We start from the raw sequence: 13,355 nt of genomic DNA on the forward strand, positions 1-13,355 counted from the left end.
TGTGTGCAGCTTTCGGGGCTTGGAAAAAATGTTAATATGGCGCGAAGTTTGGAAAATTGTGATGAGTGTGCAGCCTTTTCCAGAATTACACTCTTTGCACTCTGGGTATACCTTAAGCTGTTGAATTGCTGAATTTTTGAAAATGCAACAGAAAATTGCAGAAATAGGGAACGACCTTAAATGGTTCCTATTGGCCGCGCTCAGCAGACCATGATACCTGATCACTAGAGCGGACTTTTTTGTATGAAATTTTTAAGGTCATACTCTTACCCCATTAAATCTTTTCTTTTGGTATCCTTAATGCATAACAAAAAGAAAAAGTCTTAAAAAAATTAGTTTAAGACGGTGCGTAATGGCTTTTAAGGATTATGGGCATATGTTATATTCGTCGTAGACTTCATTTTTAATTTTGACAGTTTGTTTGTAAAGCCTAGTACTCACATCGACGAAAACCGCGAGCTAACCATAGGAGTGAGCGAGAGGCAAACAGGCGGCTAAAGCTTTTCGATGAGCTAAGGAAATACCAGAAAAAATACCTGATTTCGGGAGTGAATTTTCGATGAAAGCCGTTAGCCGCAGCCCAAAGAATAAGAAATTTAATCTTTGGCGGTGTTCGTGCAGAAGCGGTGGGGAATTTAAAAATTTTAAATGGAAGAAAAACCCCAAAAACGGTTAAAGGACATCCTGCCGGGCGTGTCCTCGCAAAGAAAGTAAGATCTGGCCAAAATAATTTGGTTGCGTTGTACTAATAGAAGCAGAACCACCAGTAATATGATCTCCGAAATCCTCTCCATTAGGACTCCGTACACCACACCACCAGCTACTTGGCAGCTTAAGCTGAGCTGGAGGACGCGGTGGCTTCTATAGGGATGAGGAAAATAGGGCGCCCGCTAAGGAACAGTTGGAGATGCCATGGCCAGGATGCTAGGCGACTTCCTGCAGCATCAGCGGATCAACCCCGTTCCCAATCCGGCTCCCACTTCCTCAAGGTCCAATATGCCTATTGGGACTCGGAGCTGGACTGCGGTGGCGCGGGAAAGATGGCGAAGCATCCGTGGGACGAAAAGGAAGCTGTAAACTATTAGTTTACATAAATATAAACATTCGTTGAACATTCCATTTAGTTTTATTTTAATTTCTTTGTGTACCAACAGACTCCTCCTTTTTACATTTCTCCAATTGATTTGTTTTCAGTTTGGCAACAAACCCAGCCGCTTGACAGTAAAACCAAGCTACGTGCATTGCGGGTGAACTTTGAATACTTTGGTCACACTACAAAGAATACGATTTTTCGACTAGTGAAACTCTTAGCCGATCTGAGAACTAGGCTTAAGCCTAGCTAAGAGTTTCACTAATCGAAAAATCTTATTCTTTGTAGTGTGACCGAAGTTTTCAAAGTTCACCCGCCATGCATGTGGCATGGTCTTACTATCAAGCAGCTGGGCTTGTTGTCGAACGGAAAACAAATCATTTGGAGCAATTTAAAAAAGAAGAGTCTGCTGGTGCATAAAGAAATTAAAAAAAAATAAATTATATGTTTTTATGTATGTAAATTAGAAGTTAAAGGCTTCCTTCTCGTCCCACGGATGCTGCGCCATCTTTCCCGCGCCATCTGTAGTCCAACTCCGAGCTGGCCAATAATGGCTGGTGATAGCTCCTCCAGCTGTCCCTTAGCGGGCGACCTTATTTCCTCCTCCCTATAGAAGCCGGCGCATCCTCTATCTCCGCTCCATCACCAGCTGCCAAGTAGCTGGTGAAGGAGGAGTCCTTAATGGAGCTCATCGGAGATCGTGCGATGTCCCATGTCCCTTCCCACTGGGATTCTCTAGTGGATCTCCTCCAGCGCTTCAACTATTCTGCGGATTTGACCCGTTGTGGTACTGCTTCCTGTCGGTCAATTCCCACAATAATGGGCAACAGCTTGGAATAGGCATCCTCTTTCATCTGCACTGACCTTTAGCCGTTTTGGGTGTTTTTCTTCCATTTTTAATTTTTAAATTCCCCACCGCTTCTGCACGAACACCGCCAAAGATTAAATTTCTTATTCTTTGGGCCGCGGCTAACGGCGTTCATCGAAAATTCACTCGCGAAATCTGGTATTTTTTCTGGTATTTCCTTAGCTCATCTGAGTACCGCGCTGAAAAACAGACCCGACGAAAACCTTTAGCCGCCTGTTTGCCTCTCGCTCACTCCTATGGTTAGCTCGCGGTTTTCGTCGATGTGAGTACTAGGCTTAAAAAAAATCAAAACGATTCACTAGGACCAATTTCAAAAGACATTGGAATTGCATAATGCAGTTTTTTATGTAAAATGTCTTGCTATTTTGACATCGTTATGATTACTGATCTATATAATCATGTTGTTCTGCTGAACGGTACTTGAATTTTTACCAGCTGTGATTAGTTGTCGTATTGGCAGAAAAAAACCATGTACAATTTTATTTTATATTAAATTTAAATTATTATTAAGATAAATTTAAGTACTTTGTACGGAGCAGGTGATACAAATTCATTAACTTAGCAATTTAACAGCTTAGATACATTTCTTATAAGCTAAAAATATATTTTTAGTTAATCGATAGCCATTTTCGATATTTTTAATCGATAGTGCAGACATCCACCCCCATGTGCCACCACTAAAACGCCTACGCTTTTTTTTTTTAGAAAATATTGTTGGAATTACATATTTAAAGGGAATTGTTTATTCTCACATCGTTGGGAAAAAGGCTCGAGTAGCAAAAGCCGGGTGCGATGGACATCGAACTGAGTCTGGACGAGATTATAGAGCGCAAACGCGGACACGGCGGGCGGCCCATAGACAAGAAGTTGTAAGTACGAATGCGGCGAAGGCCGAAAAAATGGCGTTGCACTCCATGCGTTTTCCGTTGCAGCAATGCGAACTTCACCAAGCCGCGGCGGGTGCTCAACAAGCCCGCCTTCAAGGCCACCGGCACAGGAGGCTCCCTGTCGGATCCGCCGGCACAGCGCTCCTTCGACGCCCGGAACAAGATCATCCAGAAGACACGTGCCAAGATAGCGGATGCCCGCGATCTCCTCAACCAGAGCATGCGCGACTCGGGCATCGATGCCCGCCAGTTGCTGCTAGAGCGGAAAAAGGGTCGCCCACTGGGCCCGACCGCCACTACCGACGGAGAGGCACTGAAGCCGTCACGCCACGCCCGCGCATCCGGGGTGCACCAGGGTCACTTTGGTCAGCGCACCATCACCATGTCGAACCGCCCGGGCGGCACCATACAGACGGAATGGGACTCTGATGAGGAGCTCGTAGGTCTGGGCGGTGGTGGCCATGGTGGCCATGGTGGTGGCAGATTGGCAGGCATGCGTCGATCCTTCCCCCCCAGATCGAACCAGCCGGGCAAGCCCTTCGCTCCGCGTGGCTACATTGACCATGACAATATGCAGGAACTAGAGGATGGTAAGCGGGTGGATCCCCAGCTGTTCTGGTCACTGTAAGCAAGGCCCCTAAGGGAAACCCTGTGCAGCAGTGACCAGAATTTTTGCCGTCCATCTTTGGTCAAGTCTTCTTTCATAACACCCCCGCTTTCTTTCAGAGGAGATCACGCGCACCCTGCACTTTGGCAACTTTACCGGCCAGCAGCCGCCGCCGCGCTACACCTTTGGGGGCTTCGACTTGAATCGCGACGACGACGTGGAGATGTCCACGGCTCCGCTTAAGAACAATATAGCCAGCGACCCGTTTGCCATTTACGAGGTGGCCCGCAATCGAATCGAGCGACCATCGCTGCCGACCCCACTGGTTGTCGGACACACGGATACCAGCGAAAAGCTCTTTGAGCGCCGTCAACGGAACATGGTGAACACCACCAATCTGCCGGAATCGCTGCGCGCTCGTCTGTTTGGCGGTGAGCCGGATCGTCGCGTATCCCATGGTATTTATGCCAACGAGAACAGGGGAAAGGGTGGTGGTGGTGGGGCTCCATCGATGGCCCATCCGATGGGATTGCACCGTTCGCCACCAACACTGCCGCTGGGATCGTCGAACACCAAGGGCGGATATCGCTTGTTGGTGAGCAATCTGCATGCTAACGTGACTACCGCGGATATCCGCGAGCTCTTCAGCGACATTGGACCGATGTACGATGCCCATGTGGTGCGCCCGGGCACTGCCGAGGTAATTTACAAGTCCTTGGAACATGCCGAGATGGCCGTCGACGCTTACCATCATCGCGAGTTCGATGACCAGCCCATGCACTGTGTGCTGGTCAATCCGCACTCCTCCCACCGGTCGGCACACCCCGCCAGGTGAGTCAGATGGTGAAAAGACACCAGAGTGTTTCTTTTGACATTCCCTTCCGCAGCTCTCGCACTGTGACTACCAACTCGTCCGGCGTGGAGGTGGACATCGATGCCCTCCATTCGGTACTCTTCCGGGACCGCTAGGTATGGCCAGCGGACTGACGCATCTAGGCAATTTTCCAGCTACTCTAGACATGGTGCATCCTTCGCATCCTACTCTATTCATCATCTAGTATTAAGCCCAACAATGTACACCACTTAATTCTTAGGCGCGCTTGTCTAATACGAATCGATCCACCCGGCGTTGGTTCAGTAAACTAGACAAGTTTTAACCATGCGTTTTTTTTTGGCATAGACCTTGAATATATATGAATAGAAAAGAATCCTTAAAATTTAATAACACCCATTTTTCTTTTGGATTTCCTGATTTTTTCGGGTCAACGTTTTAATCCATGCGTATTAATATTAAAATCAGGGCTCTTACGCAGATCTGCCTGTTTTGATATCTGCCTACTGAATAATTTGAATGTTAAGCTTTAATATTCCATCATCGTTAAAGTAATTTAGCAGTTCTAAATTAAGGTCTTCTAAGGTGATCTACTATATAATATAATTAAAATGAGGACATGCCATTCTTGTCAGTGAAATAATCAAAGTTGGTTAACAAGTAAAGTTGGGGAGGAAAAATAGATACCCAGTAATGTTACAATTGCTTGTATAATATTACATAAAATGTACAGTTTTTAAATTTCATAAAATTAATTCATAATAATTAAAGAGAAAGGTTCAGTTTGGTAAGCGGTTGAGAGATGCAAAAAAAAAAGTATGTAAAGTAACTTGGAGGCCGCTTAGTTATCCCGGATACCCGTTCCGTAGTTAGCACCTCCGGCACGGTTCAACGCCTCCCGGAAGAGCTCAATGTCCAGCTCGGCCTCCACGCCCGCCTGCAGTTCCACGGCGAAGTTCTGCAAGATATGTGGGTTATAGGAACTTGTCTCGTCGTCGAAATATATAGATCTACTTACGTTAAGCACATCCTTGATGAGCGCCTTGTCCGTGGACATCTTGGCCCGCTGGATGACGCCCACCTCCTGGCCGATCCACGTCAGGAAGATGAACTTCTTGCGCTTAGACATCTCGTCGCCCATCTGGATGCGTATGTAGCCGAAGGCGCGTTCCGAGTCACCAAACTGCTGTCGGAACTCCTCGAAGCACTGCCCGCGTCCGTGGACGATGATCTGGGCCCCATCGAACTTGAATACCGCCCACTCGGTGTCGGTGAGATCGGAGCGCACATCCTCGTAGGCCTCGCGAATCGAGTCCTTCTCCAATGATGTGGCCAGTGGCATCTGTGCGGAAGAAGGGAAGAAGTGGCGTTATAATCAAGTAGACAGGATCCAGGTTCCCAGACGGAAGTGAATGCTTTTGGTTCATGCATTCCAAGTCCGCCTCGTTCCGCCAAAGCGAATCACCATGGCCGCCCATCGTGCATTGGACTGCGGCAATGGGCAGCAATGAATGAGTTCATGTACTCAACCAGCGGCCAAGTGCTCTTGACGGCGCCATCTATGAGTCAGACTTGATCGGGGCTTTCGCTTTCGATTTTATAGTTTATTCAATTCAATTTGTTTCCGTGTCAGGCTACCACAAAACGCCTAAAAAAGGCACGCCATTGCATCGCCCACTGGCGTTACTTTCAGGCAGATTCACGGAAAGCCATTTGTTGGGCTTTTAGTGCTTCATAAACTTAGCAAGCAGACCAATAAAAGTATGTTTTTGTTGCACACATGGTATATGGATATGCAGATGTGCATATGATAAGATCAATTTTAAAAGAATACCCGCATGTCATGTTGGTATACCATGTTTTGATAATCATACCATAAGGGTTCTATCCAGATATAAAAATATACGTTCATTGAACATTGTTCATACTTATAAGGGTTTCGGTCCTAAGTTGTTTTTAAAAATGGTTCTTTAACAGAAAATGTGTTTTTTGTGAGCTGAAACTTAAGAAATGAAATGCCGCAAGATTTCGGAAAGTTCAAGTTTGAAAATGTGTAATACATAATAGGCCTAGTGTATGAACTTGGAAAGCGTCAAAAAGACTGTAATTGGATCGATGAGTTTGATAAAAATACCCACACACAGTTATGGGTCGGAAAACGACCCTATCTACGAAGCGCTCTCTTTTATTCCCCTATTGTCTTAAGCGGATCGCTGTATTAAAAGTAATTTAAGCGTGACAATTTTCAATCAGAAGCCGACAGAAAGCAGGTCAGAGATTTGATAAGTGCGTTCGGGTCGTCGGAACGGGATGACAACAAACAAAGAGAAATGCTGGCATAACTGGCCGCAAACTCGGGTTTGAAGACAGGAACGATACGCAGTAGAAATAGACATTGAAGCTGGTCCAGAGATACGGATACAGATACAGATACAGATGGAAGATAGAGATAGAGATCGAGGTGGAGCAGAAGCAGAAGCCCCGCTCCAAAATGCGTTCAATGACCGGGGAGTACGGCGTCTGGTGAGAAAAATCAATTAGAAAAGCGACGACTGCCGAAAATATCAAAGCCAAACAATTAAACCCAAAGATGATTCGGGCGACGACTTTCACAACACAACGCATCGCATCGCTCGGTGAGAACTTGGTATGGGTAGGTATACAACACATAGAACTATAGAACAGCTCGGAAGCTCCCGTTTCGTGGGTCTGAATTAATTAGTCCCAAAACCAAAAAAAAAAAGAAATGATGCGGACGCGAACTGTGCCAAAAAAGAGCGGACGACGAAGAAACCGTTGCAGCAAATGACCCACCGAAATACACAAAATTCCCCCAAAGCCAGATAGGGGATCCATACATACATATGTAGGTGCTCCTGTGGCCCTGTGCTCTGTGGGTACGTGAGCCAATTTGATGGCTAAAATTAGCTGAAATTAAGTTTCCAGCCGATAAGCCCGATAACGGACGCACACAGTCCCGCCATATCTCTGGCTCTGACACAATGACAACACGACAAATTAGATCACACCATTTGGGCTGCGGCTGCGACTGCACCCCGAAGATCGGATGGGATAGGCCCGGCTAGAAGAGCCCCTCCTCCGCCGTTCGGCCTCTAAACATTGATAAGAAAGTGCCGCAGAACTACAGACTTCTAAATTGATTTATTACATAATGTTCTTGGGATCGCCTGGGCAATTAGAGAGTGCTAAGTAAATCGAGCTATAGCCTTTCGGCTGTTTCAATTTAACACACCATAAAAACCCACTAGAGGTTGGCGCTTAGTCACACTGTAGATATAGGGCTGGTTCGGAGTGAAAAGAGAGCCTGGTTCCAAGGAAATCCAGATGTGTCATGTTTCACAAATCTGTATGGAGAGCGATAACCATTAGTACTGCCATAATTGATCAAGTTTATCGCAATACTGTCAAAATCAGTCGTAAGCCAGAGCTATAGCCTTGTTTTGACGACAGGAAATTAATTTTCGTAAATTGTATATTAAATATGTAACTATAATTTATCAATTGATCAATTGGTTGTGCGTTCTTCTCAGCTTGTTTGCCACCTTCTCAGCAGGAAAGCCATCTGCCAGGTAGCTCGCTCCAATGAAATGGCATGCGACCATGTCCGATAGATACGTAATGAGCCATTTATGCCCATATGTGCATTCATACAGCTCATCGCATTGCCTGCATATATGTGTGCATATTTCTATATCTATCAATATCAGCCGCCTGCAATGCTGGCAATGAGTGGGGCTGCGGAGCATCAACATGGCTAAAACTGCAGCTGAACGTAACCAAGCATAATACTGCAAATCAAAATTGCTAACGAAAACGAAACTGAATCCGATTCAGGTGCTCGGAACTGACTTACCGCGTAACTCAATGTTGATACCCTTGCCAAAGGTATCAACAATACATTGCAACAAGGAATTTCCAAACAGATTCATACAAAATAATGAACTGATCGGAGTCGACTTCAAAAAGCAAAGGACTGGAAAAATAATTGTCAACCATAAGATATTTCCCTATCTGTATTCACTGTGCGTAATATCTGCATTTGTACATATGAATATATCATAAAATATGGTAATATCTGCATACATATGGCTATATACCATCAAATATTGTGGGATTATTTAAAAATAACTCTTGCTTGTATAGGTATATTCATGTGCTTATAACGCTAAAAATGAAGTATGAACGAAGTAAGAGTATTCGATTAATTTCTCACTGCACTTCATTTTGTGTTTTATTCGTTTTCTTTATGTATGTACAATGTACATGTGGATTGAAATTGTTTTATGTTGACTAATGAATTTCAGATAAGAGGCCAAATAATACAATTGATTCGGGGGAAACAAAAGGAGGAAATGAAGTAGGGGGGGTGCAGATAATATGGTGAGCGCATAATGCGGGATGGCGATTCTTGGCGATTCACAAAATCGGTCAATCCATGAAGCAGTTTGAAAATAACAAATAAATTACATTGAATCGGTTATTAACCGCTTCGCCTTGGGCACGCCAAGAAAAAACGATTCAGTGACAAAATAATACAACTGAATTGGGGGGCGATGCATATATGTAATATAGTGAGTGCATAATGCGGCTTGGCGACTCTTGGTGATTCAGAAAACGTGTCAATGAAGCAATAAAAAAAAACAAAAATTCCTTCGAATCGGTTATTAACCGCTTCGCCTTGGCTACGCCAAGCAAAAACAACGCAGTGACAAAATATTACAATTGAATTGGGGGAAACAAAATAAGGAAATTAAGTAGGGGCAATGCATATTATATAGTGAGTACATAATGCGGAATATTCTTGGCGATTCAGATAATGTCAGTCAATGGAGCAATTCGAAAAATAACAATAAATTCCTTCAAATCGGTTATTAACCGCTTCGCTTTAGTGAATCGGGGGGCAATGCAGATAACATATTGAGTGCATAATGCGAGATGGCGATTGAGAAAGTCGGTCAATAAATGTAGCAATTCGAAAATTTCCAATAAATGCCTTCGAATCGGTTATTAACCGCTTCGCTTTAGTGACAAAATACTACAATTGAATCGGGGGGCAATGCAGATGACATATTGAGTGCAAAATGCGAGATGACGATTCACAAAGTCGGTCAATCAATGGAGCAATTCGAAAAATTTCAATAAAAGCCTTCGAATCGGTTATTAACCGCTTCGCTTTAGTGACAAAATACTACAATTGAATCGGGGGCAATGCAGATGACATATTAAGTGCAAAATGCGAGATGTCGATTCACAAAGTCGGTCAATCAATGGAGCAATACGAAAATTTTCAATAAAAGCCTTCGAATCGGTTATTAACCGCTTCGCTTTAGTGACAAAATACTACAATTGAATAGGGGGGCAATGCAGATGACATATTGAGTGCAAAATGCGAGATGGCGATTCACAAAGTCGGTCAATCAATGGAGCAATTCGAAAATTTTCAATAAAAGCCTTCGAATCGGTTATTAACCGCTTCGCCTTGAACACGCCAAGAAAAAACGATGTAGTGACAAATTGCCAGTTGTTGCGGCGCAGTCGCGATGACGTACTTGCTCCGGCTCTGGGACCGCCGATATGTCATTGCCTGCTGCTGCTGCGGGTGTTCCTCCCCCCCACCCCTATGTCTCATTCTCATTTTGGGTTTCTGTTTCTGATTCGCCGCCGAGTCGCCTCTCCTCGCACACAGTGCAGCAGGAAACAAAGGAGCAGTCGTATGGGGTGGGGGGGCCTTCGAACGGGGGGTTTCGGGGTGCGAGTGCGTGATTCATACCGCCCGAAGGTGACGACGACTCGGGGAGTGGACGACCAAAATTGGCGCGTCAGGAAGCGCTTCTCGCACATTGGAGGGTGTGAACTGCCCACTTGGACGCCTTAAAATCGTCTGATTTATTGGGCTGGCCAAGAAAGAACTCTTTGTTCGACCAACCGACCGAATCATTATGACCGTAGAGATTAGGTTTACGAACCCAACTGATGTGCTGGGCACCAAAGTCACATGAATCTGCACGATCAGCTGAAAAAACAACCCCAAAGATAAGCGCTGCAGCGGTTTTCTCCCCCCCCCAGTTGCCAAACACCGTAATCTGGAAAGGTATACGTGTTTGCCAGGGAGACGGGGTGGCCGCATAAACCACAGGGCATCATCTCCGGCGGGTATCGGTATCGACGCTGACTCGAGAACAAGTGCAGCGGTGGCCGCACCGAAAACGCACTTGAACTTGATATGCACCCAGTGCGTCGCGTCGCGTCGAAGGCGTCGGAGTCGCCCTCGCAATCTGCATCCGCCCCCGCAATCGTTTCAAGTTGGATGATGATGATGCCTCGGGAGCCCTGTCCCCGCGCCCCCCTACATCCCCTTGTAAGCCCTCCCCTGGCCCAGGCCCTCTCGGCCGGTTCTTGTGGAGTCGCCGGCGAGCCAATGCCAGAGTTATTTACAGACACTCACGCATGCCCAGAGAGATACACACACGCCGCATGGGCCTGTGCTCCAGCAACTCCATTCGCTCCATACACGGAAAAAAACCGCTTTAAATTTACAGATACCTTAACGTAGGGATATTTGGTACCCATTTAACGTTTTCGAAAATATCAGTTTGACTTTTTAAGGTTAGCATATAGGAAAGGCTCGAGTGCTGGTCATTATTCTTATACCCTTGGAGAAGGTATTATAGCAAAGTCAGGAGTTCGGTGAAGGAGACAATTCGGACTCTATACATTTTATATGTTTGTTTCTACGTAATCTAATCTTTTCCTCTTAAAAGTATTGGGATAAAAATTTGCAAAAGTTTTTTTTTGCTATGCCAGGTAGTATAGGTCATAGGAACGGGCTGGATCGAAAACCTATATCCTATAACACCTAATGAAAAGTTCGAAAAAATTACGAAAAACTTGTATCTTTGTTGTTTTTGATCATATTCATTTCTATAGCCTATCTTAAGATTTCAAAGGTACTTATAAAATTGATCTTTAATAGTTTTGCACTATTTACTTTATTTAATATCATTATCAAATCAATTAAAGTGTTCGATAACCCATCGACGTATTTTTACTTGCTGGTAACATATGGAAGACTGATATATATAATTTAATAATATTTAAAATCCAAATAAAATGCTTAAAGACATGCAATGATCTTCATTTCAATTATATTTTTCTCTCGGTGCATTTAGAGATATCTTTGTGGCCTGCTCTCCGGCTCTCTGGGTCTCTGGCTGCCCCATCCAATCTTTTATAATTCTTAATTTTCGGTCGTCCCCTGCCGGTATACACACACATTTCTTGGACCCTGGAGCAGGACTACCAACTCCCGACTCCCGACTCCCGACTCCCGACTCCCGACTATCCCCTGCCCACCCCACTACTCACCCTTCTTGGCTTGCTCTCCACCAATTGCTCGACCTCGATGCCGTCCGACATGCTGGTGCTCTGTGTTCTGGAAGTGGATTTGGTCTTGATGTGCAGCTGGGATGCTGGTCCTCTGGGGTCTCGGATCTTCTGGGGATCGCGAATGAGTCTCGGAGGGAACGGAGTAGTCCGGCGGAGAGAGTGGGGTGGACCGCTCGCAAGGTGACAAAGTGACAACGAAAACAAAAATACAAAACGCCAAAAAAAAGCAAGCACAGAGAGGGAGGAACAGAACCAGCACAGTTCCAGATATCAGAGCAGCCGCTGAACTTCGTCCGACTGCCACGAGTTGTATCTCACGAATGCGGCGGTGCCGGCGTCTGCAACTCCAACGAAGTGCCGACCGCCGAAGTCGGCGGCGCAGTCGCCGTGGGTGCGAGCGAGATGCACTGGCAGCGGACGCGGCAGAGGCCCCACAGCAGCTGATAAAAGTCCAGCGGTGCGACAGGGCCAGCAGCATGGGGAGCGAGTGAGAGCGGAAGATATGCGACGACGTCGCCGCATTTGGCTTCATTTTCAGTTTCATTTTCAGTGCAGGCACTTAGCAAGCACCAAAAAAAGCCAGATGTTGGCTAGTGTTTTATCCATGCACAGAAAGAAAATTGGGATTAGTATAATGACCCAGCTTATCAATAAAAATCTGGAATCTGGGTCACCAAACCCCCAAAGATCAGGACATCTTAACTTGACCAAAAACACATTAATCGGTGAAGGTCAATTAATATCATCAGACAATACACGTTAGCTATGAATAAATTACAGAGCAAGAAATATTAAAGAAAACAGAACGGATTAAATAAATATCCATAAAGGTTGTTCAAAATTTAAGAGATTCATACAGAAAACCTAAGAAGGTATTCCGTTGAAAATTCCGTTATCAGTAGTTTAAGTTTAGCGGTAAAGAAGTGTAGATCTGGGCCACCAAGCCAGTACTATACAATGCAGAACGAATAATTTGAGAACAAACGTTCTTAAAAATGTACCAAATCGTTCTTGAAATTTTTAAGGCGAACGTTTTTAAAATAAGAAGCATTTGTAACTAGCTGTTAGACGCGTCGGTACAATAAGATTTTATACCAAAATTTTTATAAGGTCTTTTTAAATTCTTGCATATTGTTTTTTTTTTTACGTTTTATGCCCGTAAATAAAATTGCTTAAACAGGAATACATTTTTGTTGATATGCTCATTTATCGACCGAGAGTACTTGTGCCTCGTTGGTCTGCGCTCTTTTAAGTCGAGTCGAGAGGATTAGGGTGTCTGCAGTGCGAGCGTTCATAGGTTCAAGCCGAGGTCGCGGTAAAAGTTTTTTCGGCTCTCACTGATATCTTTATTTAAGGTTTTTAGTACATAAGACAAATTAAAAATATGCTCAACTCTAATTATGAGTTAAATTTAACTTAAATTGTAAATTGAATAATGTTGAGTAAACGCATTTTTAAATAAAGAACAGTTCGTTCATTGACAAAGAACTTTTCGTTTTAAAATTAAGAATTTTTCCTTCTCAAATCCATCTTAGTATTAGTTATTTCTATACATTTTTAGGCTTTTGGTCAAGAACGTTCGATCTCTAAGTCATTATTTCGATATTGTATTATTCGTTCTTTACGCTAAATTTCCGATCTTGGATCAAGAAAATTGGCGCTAC

The 13,355-nt window shown here is 44.5% G+C and overlaps 2 protein-coding genes across 2 annotated transcripts; one reads left to right on the top strand and one right to left on the bottom strand.

Moving 5' to 3' along the window:
* Positions 1-2,627: 2,627 nt before the first annotated feature.
* Positions 2,628-4,674, top strand: LOC119557139. The gene is made up of 4 exons (XM_037869721.1): positions 2,628-2,827; positions 2,891-3,435; positions 3,572-4,283; positions 4,340-4,674. The coding sequence occupies exons 1-4, from the start codon at positions 2,751-2,753 to the stop codon at positions 4,419-4,421; spliced, it is 1,416 nt and encodes a 471-aa protein (XP_037725649.1). The 5' UTR covers positions 2,628-2,750; the 3' UTR covers positions 4,422-4,674.
* A 301-nt stretch (positions 4,675-4,975) lies between these two features.
* On the bottom strand, positions 4,976-12,014 carry LOC119557140 (coactosin-like protein). The gene is made up of 3 exons (XM_037869722.1): positions 11,671-12,014; positions 5,303-5,626; positions 4,976-5,242 (listed from the first exon to the last, which is right to left on the bottom strand). The coding sequence occupies exons 1-3, from the start codon at positions 11,719-11,721 to the stop codon at positions 5,126-5,128; spliced, it is 492 nt and encodes a 163-aa protein (XP_037725650.1). The 5' UTR covers positions 11,722-12,014; the 3' UTR covers positions 4,976-5,125.
* Between the last annotated feature and the right edge of the window lie 1,341 nt (positions 12,015-13,355).

Source organism: Drosophila subpulchrella, chromosome X, assembly GCF_014743375.2.
Source record: "Drosophila subpulchrella strain 33 F10 #4 breed RU33 chromosome X, RU_Dsub_v1.1 Primary Assembly, whole genome shotgun sequence".
Taxonomy (NCBI): domain Eukaryota; kingdom Metazoa; phylum Arthropoda; class Insecta; order Diptera; family Drosophilidae; genus Drosophila; species Drosophila subpulchrella.

Excerpts from the sequence above, each read along its gene's own strand:
- LOC119557139 (XM_037869721.1), top strand. The coding sequence starts at position 2,751 with ATGGACATCGAACTGAGTCTGGACGAGATTATAGAGCGCAAACGCGGA. Across the intron at positions 3,436-3,571 it reads TATGCAGGAACTAGAGGATG|AGGAGATCACGCGCACCCTG; the intron begins GTAAGCGGGTGG and ends GCTTTCTTTCAG. Across the intron at positions 4,284-4,339 it reads CGGTCGGCACACCCCGCCAG|CTCTCGCACTGTGACTACCA; the intron begins GTGAGTCAGATG and ends TCCCTTCCGCAG.
- LOC119557140 (XM_037869722.1), bottom strand. The coding sequence starts at position 11,721 with ATGTCGGACGGCATCGAGGTCGAGCAATTGGTGGAGAGCAAGCCAAGA. Across the intron at positions 5,627-11,670 it reads TGGAGAGCAAGCCAAGAAGG|ATGCCACTGGCCACATCATT; the intron begins GTGAGTAGTGGG and ends TCTTCCGCACAG. Across the intron at positions 5,243-5,302 it reads TCATCAAGGATGTGCTTAAC|AACTTCGCCGTGGAACTGCA; the intron begins GTAAGTAGATCT and ends CATATCTTGCAG.